General features: G+C 39.6%; 1 protein-coding gene across 24 annotated transcripts in view; it reads left to right on the top strand.

Moving 5' to 3' along the window:
* Positions 1-16,519, top strand: part of Glut1 (Glucose transporter 1) — a 904,849-nt gene that overhangs the window by 740,967 nt on the left and 147,363 nt on the right. For 14 of the 24 annotated variants that reach the window (XR_011716794.1, XM_071694280.1, XM_071694276.1 and 11 more), the window contains 3 exons: positions 2,208-2,348; positions 11,394-11,431; positions 11,668-11,700. Coding sequence is in view for 23 of the 24 variants with exons in the window: in XM_071694280.1 (XP_071550381.1) it covers positions 2,208-2,348; positions 11,394-11,431; positions 11,668-11,700 (212 nt within the window). In the remaining variant the exon portion in view is untranslated. The remainder of the gene's footprint in view (positions 1-2,207; positions 2,349-11,393; positions 11,432-11,667; positions 11,701-16,519) is intronic. The other 10 variants (XM_071694278.1, XM_071694291.1, XM_071694288.1 and 7 more) reach the window with 5 other exon arrangements.

Genomic DNA, 16,519 nt, shown 5'->3' with positions numbered 1-16,519 from the left:
GGCCCAACCCACCCCCATACACATGTATATACATACACGTCCACACACGCAAATATACATACCTATACATCTCAGTGTACACATATATATACACACACAGACATATACATATATACACATGTACATAATTCATACTGTCTGCCTTTATTTATTCCCATCGCCACCTCACCACACATGGAATAACATCCCCCTCCCCCTCATGTGTGGAAGGTAATGCTAGGAAAAGACAACAAAGGCCCCATTCGTTCACACTCAGTCTCTAGCTGTTGTGTAATAATGCCCGAAACCACAGCTCCCTTTCCACATCCAGGCCCCACACAACTTTCCATGGTTTACCCCAGACGCTTCACATGCCCTGATTCAATCCATTGACAGCACGTCGACCCCGGTATACCACATCGATCCAGTTCACTCTATTCCTTGCCCGCCTTTCACCCTCCTGCATGTTCAGGCACCGATCACTCAAAATCTTTTTCACTCCATCTTTCGACCTCCAATTTGGTGTCCCACTTCTCCTCGTTCCCTCCACCTCCGACACATATATCCTCTTGGTCAATCTTTCCTCACTCATTCTCTCCATGTGCCCAAACCATTTCAAAACACCCTCTTCTGCTCTCTCAACCATGCTCTTTTTATTTCCACACATCTCTCTTACCCTTACATTACTTACTTGATCAAACCACCTCACACCACATATTGTCCTCAAACATCTCATTTGCAGCACATCCACCCTCCTGCACACAACTCTATCCATAGCCCACGCCTCGCAACCATACAACATTGTTGGAACCACTGTTCCTTCAAACATAGCCATTTTTGCTTTCGGAGATAATGTTTTCGACTTCCAAACATTCTTCAAGGCTCCCAGGATTCTCGCCCCCTCCCCCACCCTATGATTCACTTCCACTTCCATGGTTCCATCCGCTGCCAGATCCACTCCCAGATATCTTTACTTCCTTCAGTTTTTCTCCATTCAAACTTACCTCCCAATTGACTTGACCCTCAACCCTACTGTACCTAATAACCTTGCTCTTATTCACATATACTCTTAACTTTCTTCTTTCACACACTTTACCAAACTCAGTCACCAGCTTCTGTAGTTTCTCACATGAATCAGCCACCAGTGCTGTATCATCAGCGAACAACAACTGACTCACTTCCCAAGCTCTCTCATCCACAACAGACTGCATACTTGCCCCTCTTTCCAAAACTCTTGCATTCACCTCCCTAACAACCCCATCCATAAACAAATTAAACAACCATGGAGACATCACACACCCCTGCCGCAAACCTACATTCACTTAGAACTAATCACTTTCCTCTCTTCCTACACATACACATATCTTAAATCCTCGATAAAAACTTTTCACAGCTTCTAACAACTTGCCTCCCACACCATATATTCTTAGTACCTTCCACAGAGCATCTTTATCAACTCTATCATATGCCTTCTCCAGATCCATAAATGCTACATACAAATCCATTTGCTTTTCTAAGTATTTCTCACATACATTCTTCAAAGCAAACACCTGATCCACACATCCTCTACCACTTCTGAAGCCACACTGCTCTTCCCCAATCTATATATACACATGTACATATTCATCCCTGCTTGCCCTCATTCATTCCTGTTGCTATTATTATTATCATTATTATTATTACCATTATTATTATTATTATTACAATGCTTGATCATCGTTTCCTGCATCAGCAATGTAGCGCCAGGAAACAGATGAAGGAAGACCCATCCACTCATATACACATCTATGTACATACATACACATACATGTACATACACATATCAACATATACACATATACATACATACACACACAAACATATACATATATATACATTTGTACATATTCATACTTGCTTCCCTTCATTCATTCCCAGCAGAAGTTCATGTTTCACTTTAACCAAGCTGGACTTGGGTTTATGATGTAGTCTGAGTCTTAGTGTATCTGATCTGCCCTTGATATTTGAAGCAAATTTGATGAAGATAGAAAGATAGCACATATTCATTCATATTTTGATATATTTGACATATAGTAAGATTCCCTTGGACAGCCCCTTGCAAGTTTTATATCCATGATGTATTGATAATCAAATAGATTACCTGTGGTTAATTGGAAAAAATCTTTATTTTGAATGTTAATAAAGGTGAAATCAATGATTTTATTTTATTGTATGCTTTCTTTTCTCAGGAAGCATTTGAGAACTACACATTTTTGCCGTTTAGTGTTTTACTAGCCTGCTTCTGGGTCTTTACATACTACAAGGTTCCAGAGACGAAGAACAAGACCTTTGAGGAAATATCAGCAATCTTTCAGAGAGGGGTTGATAGGTAAGCTGTGTTTTGTTGTTACTGAATATAGACTGTATAAAGGAATCAACATTAGTAATATATTTTTGGGATTGTAACCCAAAATAAATACATATGTCATATATTATTATTATTGCAAGTGTACAGAGTTGTTAACATCCAGAAACATTGTAACCAAGAAGAGTAATTCAGTATTCTCCTAATCCAATTCATAGTAGATTAAAATCATAAATTTTTGTCACATGAAATTTATATGTGGGACTCAAACTGAAAATGCATTGCATTCTAAAGCAGTTGGGTGTAAATTGATAGTTTTGAAGAATTTGTGAACAAACATATATACAGGAATGTTCTTTGGAAATATGTATTTTCATATTACATCAGTTGTAACTTTTATTCTAATTACATTAAGCAATAGTTTAAGAATAAGGAAACTTAATTTGTTTATCATATCAGAAGAATCTTACTGTAGAATCATTTATAAGGGTCATAGCAAAGTAACATTGGCCTGTTTAACCCTTAAAAGCTAGAAGCCATCAAGTGATATGCAAGGCAGGCATCAGGAGTCATCATATGAACACTAGTTTTTTGTGGGTTTATTTTTGACCAACCCACCAATATTTTGACATTTCCTTAGTTGCTAAGTGTCGCTTGGTCACCTTAGGTGCTTATTATGGAAACTATCACTCTCAGAAAGTAATTCTGAAGTGTAAGTATATATGTAAATAAGGGTGTTATTGCACTCCACTTGCATAAATGTTACCCTGCAAGCTAATTTGCCTTTGGTAAGGCTCAGTCAGTGGTAGTAGAGTCTTGTTTAGGAACTTCAGAGGAGACCATCTTTTCCATGCTACTGGAAGTAGTGCAACCTTGGAGCTACAGAAGACCTTGAAAAAGGGGTCTTTGGCAATCTTAAATGAGTTTATGAATGTGTAAATGTTTGTAAAGTATGTAGGCATGGCAAAGTTGAAAGATGAGCAGGCGAAATTGAAAGATGAGCATGTGAGAAAATGTAGTAAGTGGTGGGATTACAAAATTAAATTGATAATGACAGAGGAAAGAGAAGTGTGTGAGTGTTACTTGCGGGGAAAAAGTACAAGTGATTGGGAGATGCATAGAAAAACAATAGCAGGGTGGAAAAAGAAGGCAAATGAGATTTAAGGTGAGTGAGCATCATCAAACTTCAGTCTGAATATGAAAGGGAAGAGGTTTAAAGTGTAAGGAAAAGAAGAGAACAAATGGGAGCAGTGAAGGGGTGCAAATGGGGAAGTGGTAACGTATAGAGATGAGGTGAAGAGTAGATAGATTAAATGTGTTTGATGAGTGGGTTGCAGATGTGGGGATTTTGAGTCTGGAGGAATGACAGGTGAAGAGTTGAGTATAGAGGAGATGGAGAAAGTCTTGCATAAGATAATGTGTGGCAAGGTAGCTGGAGTGGATGGGACTGCACCTAGCTTTCTCATGAAAGCAGAAGAATGTGTGAAAAGAGAGATTGTTATCTGGGAGGGCAGAAATGGGTGTGCTTTAAGGAATTGTAGTCCCAGCTATATTATAATGATGTAAGGCAGGGGCTATAGATAAGGCTGTGCTGAGGAGGGCAACATGTGGTGTGAGGTGGTTTTATTGAGTAAATAATGAAAGGGTAAAAGAGATGGGTGGTAATAAAAAGTGTGTTAAGGTTTGATGAAATGATTTGGGCATATGGAGAGACTGTGTGAAGAATGGTTGACACAGATGATATATTTGTTGTAAGTGGAGGGAGCATGGAGAATGAGGAGACCAAATTGGAGATGGAAGGGTGGAGTGAAAAAGATTTTGAGCTATTAGGGCCTGAACATGCAGGTGGGTGTAATGTGTGCACGAGATAGAGTGAATTGGAATGATGTGGTATACTGGGTCAGTGGACTGTCAGTAGACTGAACCAGGGTATTGGAAGAATCCAGGGTAAACCTTGGAAAGGTCTGTTGGGCCTGGTTGTGGGTAGGAAGCTGTGGTTTCAGTGCATTGCACATGATGGCTAGATAATGGATGTGAGTGGATGTGGCCTGTTTTGCTAATGCAGAATACAGCAATCAAATATGATGTATGTGTCAGAGTTGGAGGGAACAAGGAGAAGTGGGAGACCAAATTAGAGCTGGAAGGATTCATACTTGCATGCCTTTATCTGTTCCTGGCACTACCCTGCCCCACAGGAAACAGCATCAGTACCCCCTACTTCAGTGAGGTAGTGCCAGGAAAACAGGCAAAAAGGCCTCATTCGTTCACACCCACTCCCTAGCTGTCATATGTGATGCACTGAAACCACAGCTCCCTATCCACATCCAAGCCCCACAAACCTTTCCATGATTCTCCCCAGACGTATCACATGCCCTGGTTCAGTCTATTGACAGCATGTCGAGCCACATCATTCCAATTCACTCTATTCCTTGCATGCCTCTCACCCTACTATATGTTCAGGCCCTGATCACTCAAAATCTTTTTCACTCTATCCTTCCATCTCCAATTTGATCTCCCACTTCTCCTTGTTCCCTCCACCTCTGACACATATATCCTCTTTGTAAATCTTTCCCCACTCATTTTCTCCTTATGTCCAAACCAGTCTGACACACCCTTACCCTTTTATTACTCACTCGATCAAACCACCTCACACCACATATTGTCCTCATACATTTCATTTCCAACACATCCACCCTCCTTGATATCATACAGCCCAGGGCCTCTTATCCTGGAGTTCATGTAGTTTCAAGGCTGTGCAGCATCCAGCAGCTGAGAAATAATGGATTGCTTAAGAGTGAAATTTTTTTCAACAAGACTTTACTCCTTTTCATCAACTGATGATATACAACCTCACCAAGTGTGATTTCACTTGTGGTGTCAGCTCATGCAGGTTGTGAGTGAAAGGTCATCTACAGCAAGGTTGTATCTTCATCAGTGGACAAAATGGAGCACAATTTCTTTAAAAAACTTTTTATTCCAAAGGAGTCCTTTTTTCTGTGCTGCTAATTGTAGCATAGACTGTACACTGCAGGAGTCCCATGAAAGGAGGCTTAGTAAAATAATATAAAGATTATATTCATATGTCTAGTATTTACTATCCCAGCACAAAGGAATTCTCTGTGTAAATTTTTCTTTGTAAAATAATGCTTTTGAGACATATCATAAGTGCATAAAGATTTTATAATTGTCTTTGGGTTGGGAAATCCAATTACCATTCTATCTTCTTATGTGTTGTCTTTGAAAAATTATGCATGAAATTACTAGTTTATATGCATAACCTTGTCAGTAATGACACTTGGTCTTCTTTTGTTTTATTTTATTAGTTATTGATTTTGCCAGTTTTGAGCACCATATGTAAATGAAATATTTACAGTATTTGCTTTACAGTGTGTCTTTCCGGTCTTTAATTCATACTTTAGGTAAATTAGTTTTGAAATGTATGTTTCTCAGACTTTTTTTATTTTAGCAACAAGTGTAGATCTAAGAATCTCCTTGGTTTATACAGAATTTGGAATTCATGTTGTATGCTTTGAGTATATATGTATTGTATTTTAGGTGAAGATTTGTATGGGTTTTCAGAAAAGAAGAGTGAATGTTGGGGTGAAGAGGGTGGTGAGAGTAAGTGAGCTTGAGAAGGAGACCTGTGTGAGGAAGTACAAGGAGAGACTGAGTACAGAATGGAAAAAGGTGAGAACAATGGAAGCAAGGGGAGTGGGGGAGGAATGGGATGTATTTAGGGAATCAGTGATGGATTGCGCAAAAGATGCTTGTGGCATGAGAAGAGTGGGAGGTGGGTTGATTAGAAAGGGTAGTGAGTGGTGGGATGAAGAAGTAAGAGTATTAGTGAAAGAGAAGAGAGAGGCATTTGGACAATTTTTGCAGGGAAAAAATGAAATTGAGTGGGAGATGTATAAAAGAAAGAGACAGGAGGTCAAGAGAAAGGTGCAAGAGGTGAAAAAAAGGGCAAATGAGAGTTGGGGTGAGAGAGTATCATTAAATTTTAGGGAGAATAAAAAGATGTTCTGGAAGGAGGTAAATAAAGTGCGTAAGACAAGGGAGCAAATGGGAACTTCAGTGAAGGGCGCAAATGGGGAGGTGATAACAAGTAGTGGTGATGTGAGAAGGAGATGGAGTGAGTATTTTGAAGGTTTGTTGAATGTGTTTGATGATAGAGTGGCAGATATAGGGTGTTTTGGTCGAGGTGGTGTGCAAAGTGAGAGGGTTAGGGAAAATGATTTGGTAAACAGAGAAGAGGTAGTGAAAGCTTTGCGGAAGATGAAAGCCGGCAAGGCAGCAGGTTTGGATGGTATTGCAGTGGAATTTATTAAAAAAGGGGGTGACTGTATTGTTGACTGGTTGGTAAGGTTATTTAATGTATGTATGACTCATGGTGAGGTGCCTGAGGATTGGCGGAATGCGTGCATAGTGCCATTGTACAAAGGCAAAGGGGATAAGAGTGAGTGCTCAAATTACAGAGGTATAAGTTTGTTGAGTATTCCTGGTAAATTATATGGGAGGGTATTGATTGAGAGGGTGAAGCAATGTACAGAGCATCAGATTGGGGAAGAGCAGTGTGGTTTCAGAAGTGGTAGAGGATGTGTGGATCAGGTGTTTGCTTTGAAGAATGTATGTGAGAAATACTTAGAAAAGCAAATGGATTTGTATGTAGCATTTATGGATCTGGAGAAGGCATATGATAGAGTTGATAGAGATGCTCTGTGGAAGGTATTAAGAATATATGGTGTGGGAGGAAAGTTGTTAGAAGCAGTGAAAAGTTTTTATCGAGGATGTAAGGCATGTGTACGTGTAGGAAGAGAGGAAAGTGATTGGTTCTCAGTGAATGTAGGTTTGCGGCAGGGGTGTGTGATGTCTCCATGGTTGTTTAATTTGTTTATGGATGGGGTTGTTAGGGAGGTAAATGCAAGAGTTTTGGAAAGAGGGGCAAGTATGAAGTCTGTTGGGGATGAGAGAGCTTGGGAAGTGAGTCAGTTGTTGTTCGCTGATGATACAGCGCTGGTGGCTGATTCATGTGAGAAACTGCAGAAGCTGGTGACTGAGTTTGGTAAAGTGTGTGGAAGAAGAAAGTTAAGAGTAAATGTGAATAAGAGCAAGGTTATTAGGTACAGTAGGGATGAGGGTCAAGTCAATTGGGAGGTGAGTTTGAATGGAGAAAAACTGGAGGAAGTGAAGTGTTTTAGATATCTGGGAGTGGATCTGGCAGCGGATGGAACCATGGAAGTGGAAGTGGATCATAGGGTGGGGGAGGGGGCGAAAATTCTGGGGGCCTTGAAGAATGTGTGGAAGTCGAGAACATTATCTCAGAAAGCAAAAATGGGTATGTTTGAAGGAATAGTGGTTCCAACAATGTTGTATGGTTGCGAGGCGTGGGCTATGGATAGAGTTGTGCGCAGGAGGATGGATGTGCTGGAAATGAGATGTTTGAGGACAATGTGTGGTGTGAGGTGGTTTGATCGAGTGAGTAACGTAAGGGTAAGAGAGATGTGTGGAAATAATAAGAGCGTGGTTGAGAGAGCAGAAGAGGGTGTTTTGAAGTGGTTTGGGCACATGGAGAGGATGAGTGAGGAAAGATTGACCAAGAGGATATATGTGTCGGAGGTGGAGGGAGCAAGGAGAAGAGGGAGACCAAATTGGAGGTGGAAAGATGGAGTGAAAAGATTTTGTGTGATCGGGGCCTGAACATGCAGGAGGGTGAAAGGAGGGCAAGGAATAGAGTGAATTGGAGCGATGTGGTATACCGGGGTTGACGTGCTGTCAGTGGATTGAATCAAGGCATGTAAAGCGTCTGGGGTAAACCATGGAAAGCTGTGTAGGTATGTATATTTGCGTGTGTGGACGTATGTATATACATGTGTATGGGGGGGGTGTTGGGCCATTTCTTTCGTCTGTTTCCTTGTGCTACCTCGCAAACGCGTGAGACAGCGACAAAGCATAAAAAAAAAAAAAATTTTAGTTTAGTTGATAGAGATGCTCTGTGGAAAGTATTAAGAATATATGGTGTGGGAGGCAAGTTGTTAGAAGCAGTGAAAAGTTTTTATCGAGGATGTAAGGCATGTGTACATGTAGGAAGAAAGGAAAGTGATTGGTTCTCAGTGAATGTAGGTTTGCGGCAGGGGTGTGTGATGTCTCCATGGTTGTTTAATTTGTTTATAGATGGGGTTGTTAGGGAGGTGAATGCAAGAGTTTTGGAAAGAGGGGCAAGTATGCAGTCTGTTGTGGATGAGAGAGCTTGGGAAGTGAGTCAGTTGTTGTTCGCTGATGATACAGCGCTGGTGGCTGATTCATGTGAGAAACTGCAGAAGCTGGTGACTGAGTTTGGTAAAGTGTGTGAAAGAAGAAAGTTGAGAGTAAATGTGAATAAGAGCAAGGTTATTAGGTACAGTAGGGTTGGGGGTCAAGTCAGTTGGGAGGTAAGTTTGAGTGGAGAAAAACTGGAGGAAGTGAAGTGTTTTAGATATCTGGGAGTGGATTTGGCAGCGGATGGAGCCATGGAAGCAGAAGTGAATCATAGGGTGGGGGAGGGGACGAAAATTCTGGGAGCCTTGAAGAATGTGTGGAAGTCGAGAACATTATCTACGAAAGCAAACATGGCTATGATTGAAGGAATAGTGGTTCCAACAATGTTGTATGGTTGCGAGGCGTGGGCTATGGACAGAGTTGTGCGGAGGGTGGATGTGCTGGAAATGAGATGTTTGAGGACAATATGCAGTGTGAGATGGTTTGATCAAGTAAGTAATAATAGGGTAAGAGAGATGTGTGGTAATAAAAAGAGTGTGGTTGAGAGAGCAGAAGAGGGTGTTTTGAAATGGTTTGGTCACTTGGAGAGAATGAGAGAGGAAAGATTGACCAAGAGGATATATGTGTCAGAGGTGGAGGGAACGAGGAGAAGAGGGAGACCAAATTGGAGGTGGAAAGATGGAGTGAAAAAGATTTTGAGTGATCGGGGCCTGAACATGCAGGAGGGTGAAAGGCATGCGAGGAATAGAGTGAATTGGAATGATGTGGTACACCGGGGTTGACGTGCTGTCAATGGATTGAATCAGGGCATGTGAAGCGTCTGGGGTAAACCATGGAAAGTTCTGTAGGGCCTGGATGTGGAAAGGAAGCTGTGGTTTCGGTGCATTATTGCATGACAGCTGGAGACTGAGTGTGAACGAATGTGGCCTTTGTTGTCATTTCCTAGCGCTACCTCGCACACATGAGGGGGAAGGGGGTTGTTATTTCATGTGTAGGGAGGTGGCGATGGGAATGAATAAAGGCAGACAGTATGAATTATGTACATGTGTATATATGTATATGTCTGTGTGTGCATATATATATATATATATGTACACGTTGAGACGTATAGGTATGTATATTTACGTGTGTGGACTTGTATGTATATACATGTGTATGTGGGTGGGTTGGGCCATTCTTTCGTCTGTTTCCTTGCGCTACCTCGCTAACGCGGGAGACAGCGACAAAGCAAAATAAAAAATAAATAAAATAATATTTTAGTTATATTCATCAGTGTCCTTAGAAACTGATATGTTTTAGGAAAGATTTCCTTAACTTCCTATTTTATCACCCCGGAGGTATCATTTTATTTACTATGCATTATTTAAGTATATAAGTTATTTCATTCAATTGCCTGATATTTTATAAGATGATTTTTTTGCATTTTGATGTGTAATATCTTTTAATTACTATCTGTAAAACTGTTTCAAATTTTCTTTCACCAAAGACTCACTGGTTATTTTTTGCTTATCATGCTTGTCTGTTCTAGCTTTTTGATGTATGTTATGCACTTTGAATGTCTATGTACAGCTTTTGGTCATTCAATGCAGAGTGCATACAGTCATCAAAAGTATTTAGAAAATTGTCTTTTTAAATAAGTTAGTTGTCATCATCTCACATAGAACACATGCTTTTAACAAAGAAGGATATATGACTGATATACACATTATGATTTGAATATTGTATTTAGTAACTCTAAAAATGATAAATTTTTTTAGAGCTTAAAATTCCATGATTAACAATTGTTATGTTTTATCCAAAAGGAAGTGAAGTGTTTTAGATATCTGGGAGTGGATCTGTCAGCGGATGGAACCATGGAAGCGGAAGTGGATCATAGGGTGGGGGAGGGGGCGAAAATTTTGGGAGCCTTGAAAAATGTGTGGAAGTCGAGAACATTATCTCGGAAAGCAAAAATGGGTATGTTTGAAGGAATAGTGGTTCCAACAATGTTGTATGGTTGCGAGGCGTGGGCTATGGATAGAGTTGTGCGCAGGAGGATGGATGTGCTGGAAATGAGATGTTTGAGGACAATGTGTGGTGTGAGGTGGTTTGATCGAGTAAGTAACGTAAGGGTAAGAGAGATGTGTGGAAATAAAAAGAGCGTGGTTGAGAGAGCAGAAGAGGGTGTTTTGAAATGGTTCGGGCACATGGAGAGAATGAGTGAGGAAAGATTGACCAAAAGAATATATGTGTCGGAGGTGGAGGGAACGAGGAGAAGAGGGAGACCAAATTGGAGGTGGAAAGATGGAGTGAAAAAGATTTTGTGTGATCGGGGCCTGAACATGCAGGAGGGTGAAAGGAGGGCAAGAAATAGAGTGAATTGGAGCGATGTGGTATACAGGGGTTGACGTGCTGTCAGTGGATTGAATCAAGGCATGTGAAGCGTCTGGGGTAAACCATGGAAAGCTGTGTAGGTATGTATATTTGCGTGTGTGGACGTGTGTATGTACGTGTGTATGGGGGTTGGGCCATTTCTTTCGTCTGTTTCCTTGCGCTACCTCGCAAACGCGGGAGACAGCGACAAAGTATAAAAAAAAAAAAAAAAAAAAAAAAAAAAAAAAAAAAAAAAAATGTTTTATCCAAAAGGTATTCTGTCCATGATTTTTTAATATAGCTTTAAGTTGATATATAATTCTGGTGATTAATTCATAAGTAGAGTTAATTTAAGTGCAACACGTATAAATGTAGTGTGAAGGGAGTGCATGCATTATTTTATGTAAACCATCAAAGTTTTGTTATGAGCTCTCAGTTTTCACAATAATTTCCCCCCTTCATGCCGCATAGGGAATACCTGGACGACCCCAGATTATATGGGTAAGTGCTAACAGTTTCCATGCGCGCTAGTCCCGGAGCGCTACACGATGTCACCCGCCATTCAGGCATTTGAGTTTTTTCTCTTTTTTTTCTGCCTAGGAACATGTTTGGCACCTTTAGCTATTTTTGTGGTGTAATTAATGAGATTATTTATAGACAAAGTAAAGAAGAGTAGGAGTCCACTTCGGTGGCACTCAAAAGTACATTTGGCTCATGAGCCTTTACTCTATTTGCAGTAACTTCCATGCTGTTACGAGCAGCAATCACCTGTGAGTACTGTCATCGGGTTATCCCCACCCACTTGTCACTGTCCCGTCGTGGCGCGCTCCCCTACTAGCCGCCGCCTCCCCCACTGGGGTTGCTCATACTGCTCAGTCCATTTTATGCACAGGCATGTTATAGGATGGTCATTATCTGGTGAATACTGTAAAAATGAGAAATCAGAAATATACACTTTAATTCTGAAAATCAGATTTTAATTTAAAAAATTTGGGAAAATTGATTTTCAGGGATTTGGAGAAGCTTGAGTGTGACATACAGTATTCCTTATAGATATAGAAATGATGGTGATGCTACATAATATTTCTGTGAAGTTGTTATGCACTGTTGGTGTGTGATAAATCTTCATTACCATGCTAACATTAGATAGATATATTATGAATGTCTTAAATGTAAATGAAAGCGAGAGAAGAGGGAAGGACGAGGTGAGACAGTGGCATAGTGAAGGTTGTCTGGTGCCTAGTACAAAACATGATTTGGTATACATCTCAAAAAAACAGAAAATACCTTTCACACTTTTATTGTCTAACTTCTAACCTATGTGGCCCACTGCCTACCATGGTACTGTATTTCACCATATTGTCATGATTATATGAGGGATAGTTGCTTGCAGAATAAGTAACAGCAGCACAGATTGCACAACTTTATTCAACTTTATTTTCAGTTAAAGTCTATCACTGGTTTATCAGATTTATATAACATTGTGTTTTGTATGATACTCTGATATAAATTAAAAGTGCGCCACAACTCTCCTGATTGGTATTCTTGTAAGACAATTATATCTGAGATGAAATTACTTGTCATTGTAAATCTCTCTGTTGCTTGAAAAAACAGCCTCATATTTCAGTGTTCATGATATTTCTAAATTTCCTATTGTTTGTGAGATGCTAGGCATAGCATAAACGTTTTAATGAGCTGTAGGTTTATGGGATTGAATCAATTCTGTGAAGCTGCCTCTTTATTTGGCACCCTTAGTCCCAGTGCCCAGGGGTGAATGCCCTTCCCTGCACCACCTCACTATGCCACTTAGATGAAAGAGTGGAAGAAGAGAAAAGGAGTGTTGGTAAAGAAGCTTAAAGCATGCAATCAGAAGATATCAAGATATCGTCTGTTCCTGCTGCTACCCTGCAAACATTAGAAACAGTCATCTAGTATGAAAAAAATCATGAGGCACAAAAGAACAGTTGTACTATAGCAAGATCATAGGAGAGATAGAAGAGAGAGAAAGAAAGAGAGGGGCTGTGACAAGAGTACAAAGACAATGAAAAGAAATACATGTATAAAGCAAAATGGAAGATATATATTGTACTGTGGAAAAGAATATAGAAAAGACTGCTGCAAGGCATAATATGAAAGATACAAGAAGGCAAGAAATCATTATAGTAAAATAAAAGAGGAGGAAAATATTGTCATGGAAAATTGTGGATGAATCGAGACATTCATGAATTTATTTGAAACAATCTGTCAGTTAAGGATCAGATAGGCATAGTGAAGAATTCAGATGGCAGAGTTATTAATACAGATAAAGACAGATGTAAAGTATGAAGTGCAAGTTTTGGAAGCATTTCTGCTTCAGAGGATTCATAACCTCTGGCACCTCTGGACAGAGATGGAAGTTAGAACCTAGAAGTATTGACCTCCAAACACCAGTTGTAGGGGACTAAAGAAGTAACAACACCCATGTAAGCTACATGAACCTGACTGCATCAGTTTTATATGAAAGATGTTGATGAAACCTTCTCCATTCACTTAATATGACTTGTAATAGCTAATTTGAAATTGGTTTCCCACCAGTGGAATTGAAAACAGCAAATGTAATACCTTTGTTTAAGAAAGGTGATTTTTTGTATCATTGACAAAAAAATGTCTTCAGAATATGAGAAAAAATACTTATATTAATTCCAAAGGGAAACTTTATTGATAAGAAGTGACATGGCTTTAGAAGGAACTCATGCATAGCAAATCTGGAATATTCTAGGAGGGTAAAAAACACTGTGGCCATTAGAGACTGGTATGATGTTTGCCTCTATTTGGATTATCAGGAAGCCTTTGATATTATACCTTAATACAGGCTGTAAAGAAATTAATATTAAGAGAAGACTAATTGGACTGAAAATGACCAATTTGGAAGAGAGTAAAGAAAACATGTCAAAGGTACCTTCTCAAAGTGGGGAGATATCTGTACTGGATTAGTTATTTTTGAAATATGTAGATTCTTTCCCTGGAAGGCATGGAATAAACCTGAATATGTTTATATGTATGAGTGCAGAAACGTTCAGCAATTAGGAAAGTGTGAAAACATCCCAGACTCTGAATATTTCATAAAAGATAGTAAACTATAAGACTTACCATGCTAAAGTGACCTGTGAGTAGACATTGAGCCAAACTAATCCTGAAAAATCACATCAGAAGCTTTGTGAGGAAAGCAAACAATATTTTGATACCAGAATTGTCATCATGCACATTGACAAGGAAATGCTGAAGAAGATAATGTACTTCTTGTGTGATATTCTTCACTATTATATGAATATCTGAAATTGTAGGTAGGAGCATCTGAAAACACTGCACTGGCATTGCCCTGTGCCAGTGGCCTCTTAAAGGTAAGGCAGTAAAGGCCAAGAAGTGGTTTGGGAGGTCACTGGTTATGGAGACCCTTTTTCCATGGCCACCTCCTTGAGGGAGTTTGCAAACGGAATGGGCATCAGAAATATAGATAAATTGTAAGGTTAGATACATTTCGTAACCCACTGGCTATGTAGTAAATTTCCAGCTGCATTCATGAGGTATGTGAATTCTCTAGCAAAATATGAAAATGTAATTGGTCTTGTTTTACTACATTTTGATCAAAGCAGAACTGTAAAGTTTCCATATCTGGCATTTTTCTTAAAACATCTGATCGTAGAAAAGAACTGAGAAGATGAAAAACGAATGTATGTTTATGGTCTGATGCCCGTGGAATGGCATAAACTTCAAGTGTAATGGATTTATTGCTCTTTGCACTCATAATGATCAGCTGATTGTAAAGGACATGAAAGAAAATTAGAAGTTTCAGATTCAAAGGGTTGCTGAGAGGCCCAATGTTGCATGCTCATGAGCAGTCATTTCTGGAAGAAACTTTTTTTTTGCATTAACTGAGACAGCACATGTGTGTGAATGCCCTAGTTAAGGTCACCTCATAAGATACTTTCTTCATTCTCTTCCTTCTAGACCTCCCATTACCTCAGGCAGACATCAACATAAGATCCTTTTATATGCAAACTACCTCACAATTGCATCACAACAACCTGACACCAGAGTAGCAACATCAAACATGCAGCATTACAATACACAGGTGGAACACTGGCTCTTCTGGAACAGAATATCTGTGCCTCCACAGTAGTCTTCCGTCACTCTTTTGCCTCAAACAGACATGAGTCCTCTAGTCACCTTGAATTGACAACAATGACATCAACACAAAAGCAGTACACAGACTTAATTTCAGCTGAACACTAACTGGCACTGGATTTAGACAAGAAAATGAATCCCTCCTTATTCTAAAGAAATAGTTCATCTGCTTCTTTTTTAACTATATTTCACCTGCCCAGTGTTCCAGCCCTGCAAAAGCAAGTATAACAGAGGTGCAAACCACATAAATTAGTGCTTTCAGAACAATCACCGGCTGTCTAGCAACCACAAACACTCAACACCTTCACAGTGAAACAAGGATCCTGCCGATACAGTCCCACCTCAAGAAGCTTGGCACTCAATTCTATGCAACAGCACTAGACACCTCTGATCCAAATCACTCTATAACTAGCTACCAACCCCCATGTAGAAATAAAAAACTTACCCCTTCCTCACACATCAGTAACTTCTACCAATAGATTCCACCACCCCAACAGATATAATACTGACAGCACATAATATGCACTTTAATCTGAGAATGCAGGGCATTTGAGTTGAAAGTGCTTGATGTGTTTTTTATGATTGTTTTATCATGTGCATGAAGAGTCTTGGCGACATATTGATATAGTTTTTGTAGTGATGATTTATGTCCTGAGTGTAAGCAGGAGGATGTGACTTGTGTTTGTCTAGGTAGTGTGGTTTCTGAAGTTTAATACTGAGTTGGGAGGTCAGTTGTTTGCTGCTTGCTGGGATATTTCAGTGTGTATGTGTTTTGTCAATGTTGTATTTTTTGAGGTTGGAGGGGATCTGTGAGTAAGGTAACTGAATGGTGACAGGAGTAAGCTTTTTATTTCCACTTGGGGTTAGTGGTTAGCTATGGAGTAGTTAAGGTGGGAGGGTTCTATTGCTCTTGTATAGAGGTGAGTGTGGCTCTTGTTGATGTTAGAGGATATTTGTTTCATTATGAAGGTATTAAGTATTTGTGGTCACTAGGCAGCCAGTGATTGTTCTGAGTGAACTATTTTGTTAAGGTTGCAGGTTTGTTATATTTTTTATACAAATACATCCTTACAGGAAGGCATCAACATATGATAGGATTATATTCCTATGCATCCTACTGCAAGTAAAATTTTTCAGTGGTTAAATCATTTAAACCCATGTTAAAAGGGGGATTACATTCTTGACCAAATTTTTCCCAATGTATCTCTTATGGATAATGTACCTGAAGCATCTTAATTTACCACCCATGTACATTATCGCAGTCTGTCATGATGTGAATTAGACAATATGTAATAAAAACATACTGAAAAAGGTACTACACTGAAACATGTTGGAATGATGGAGTAGACCTAGGATTGCTGAGAGGAAAGGGGAGGGACACTAGGGTTTTCTCCATTGCTACTTGAATTATATGACTCAGCATAT

Source organism: Panulirus ornatus, chromosome 57 (genome assembly GCF_036320965.1).
Source record: "Panulirus ornatus isolate Po-2019 chromosome 57, ASM3632096v1, whole genome shotgun sequence".
In the NCBI taxonomy this organism is placed as follows: domain Eukaryota; kingdom Metazoa; phylum Arthropoda; class Malacostraca; order Decapoda; family Palinuridae; genus Panulirus; species Panulirus ornatus.
This window is presented reverse-complemented; position numbering and strand designations above follow the sequence as displayed.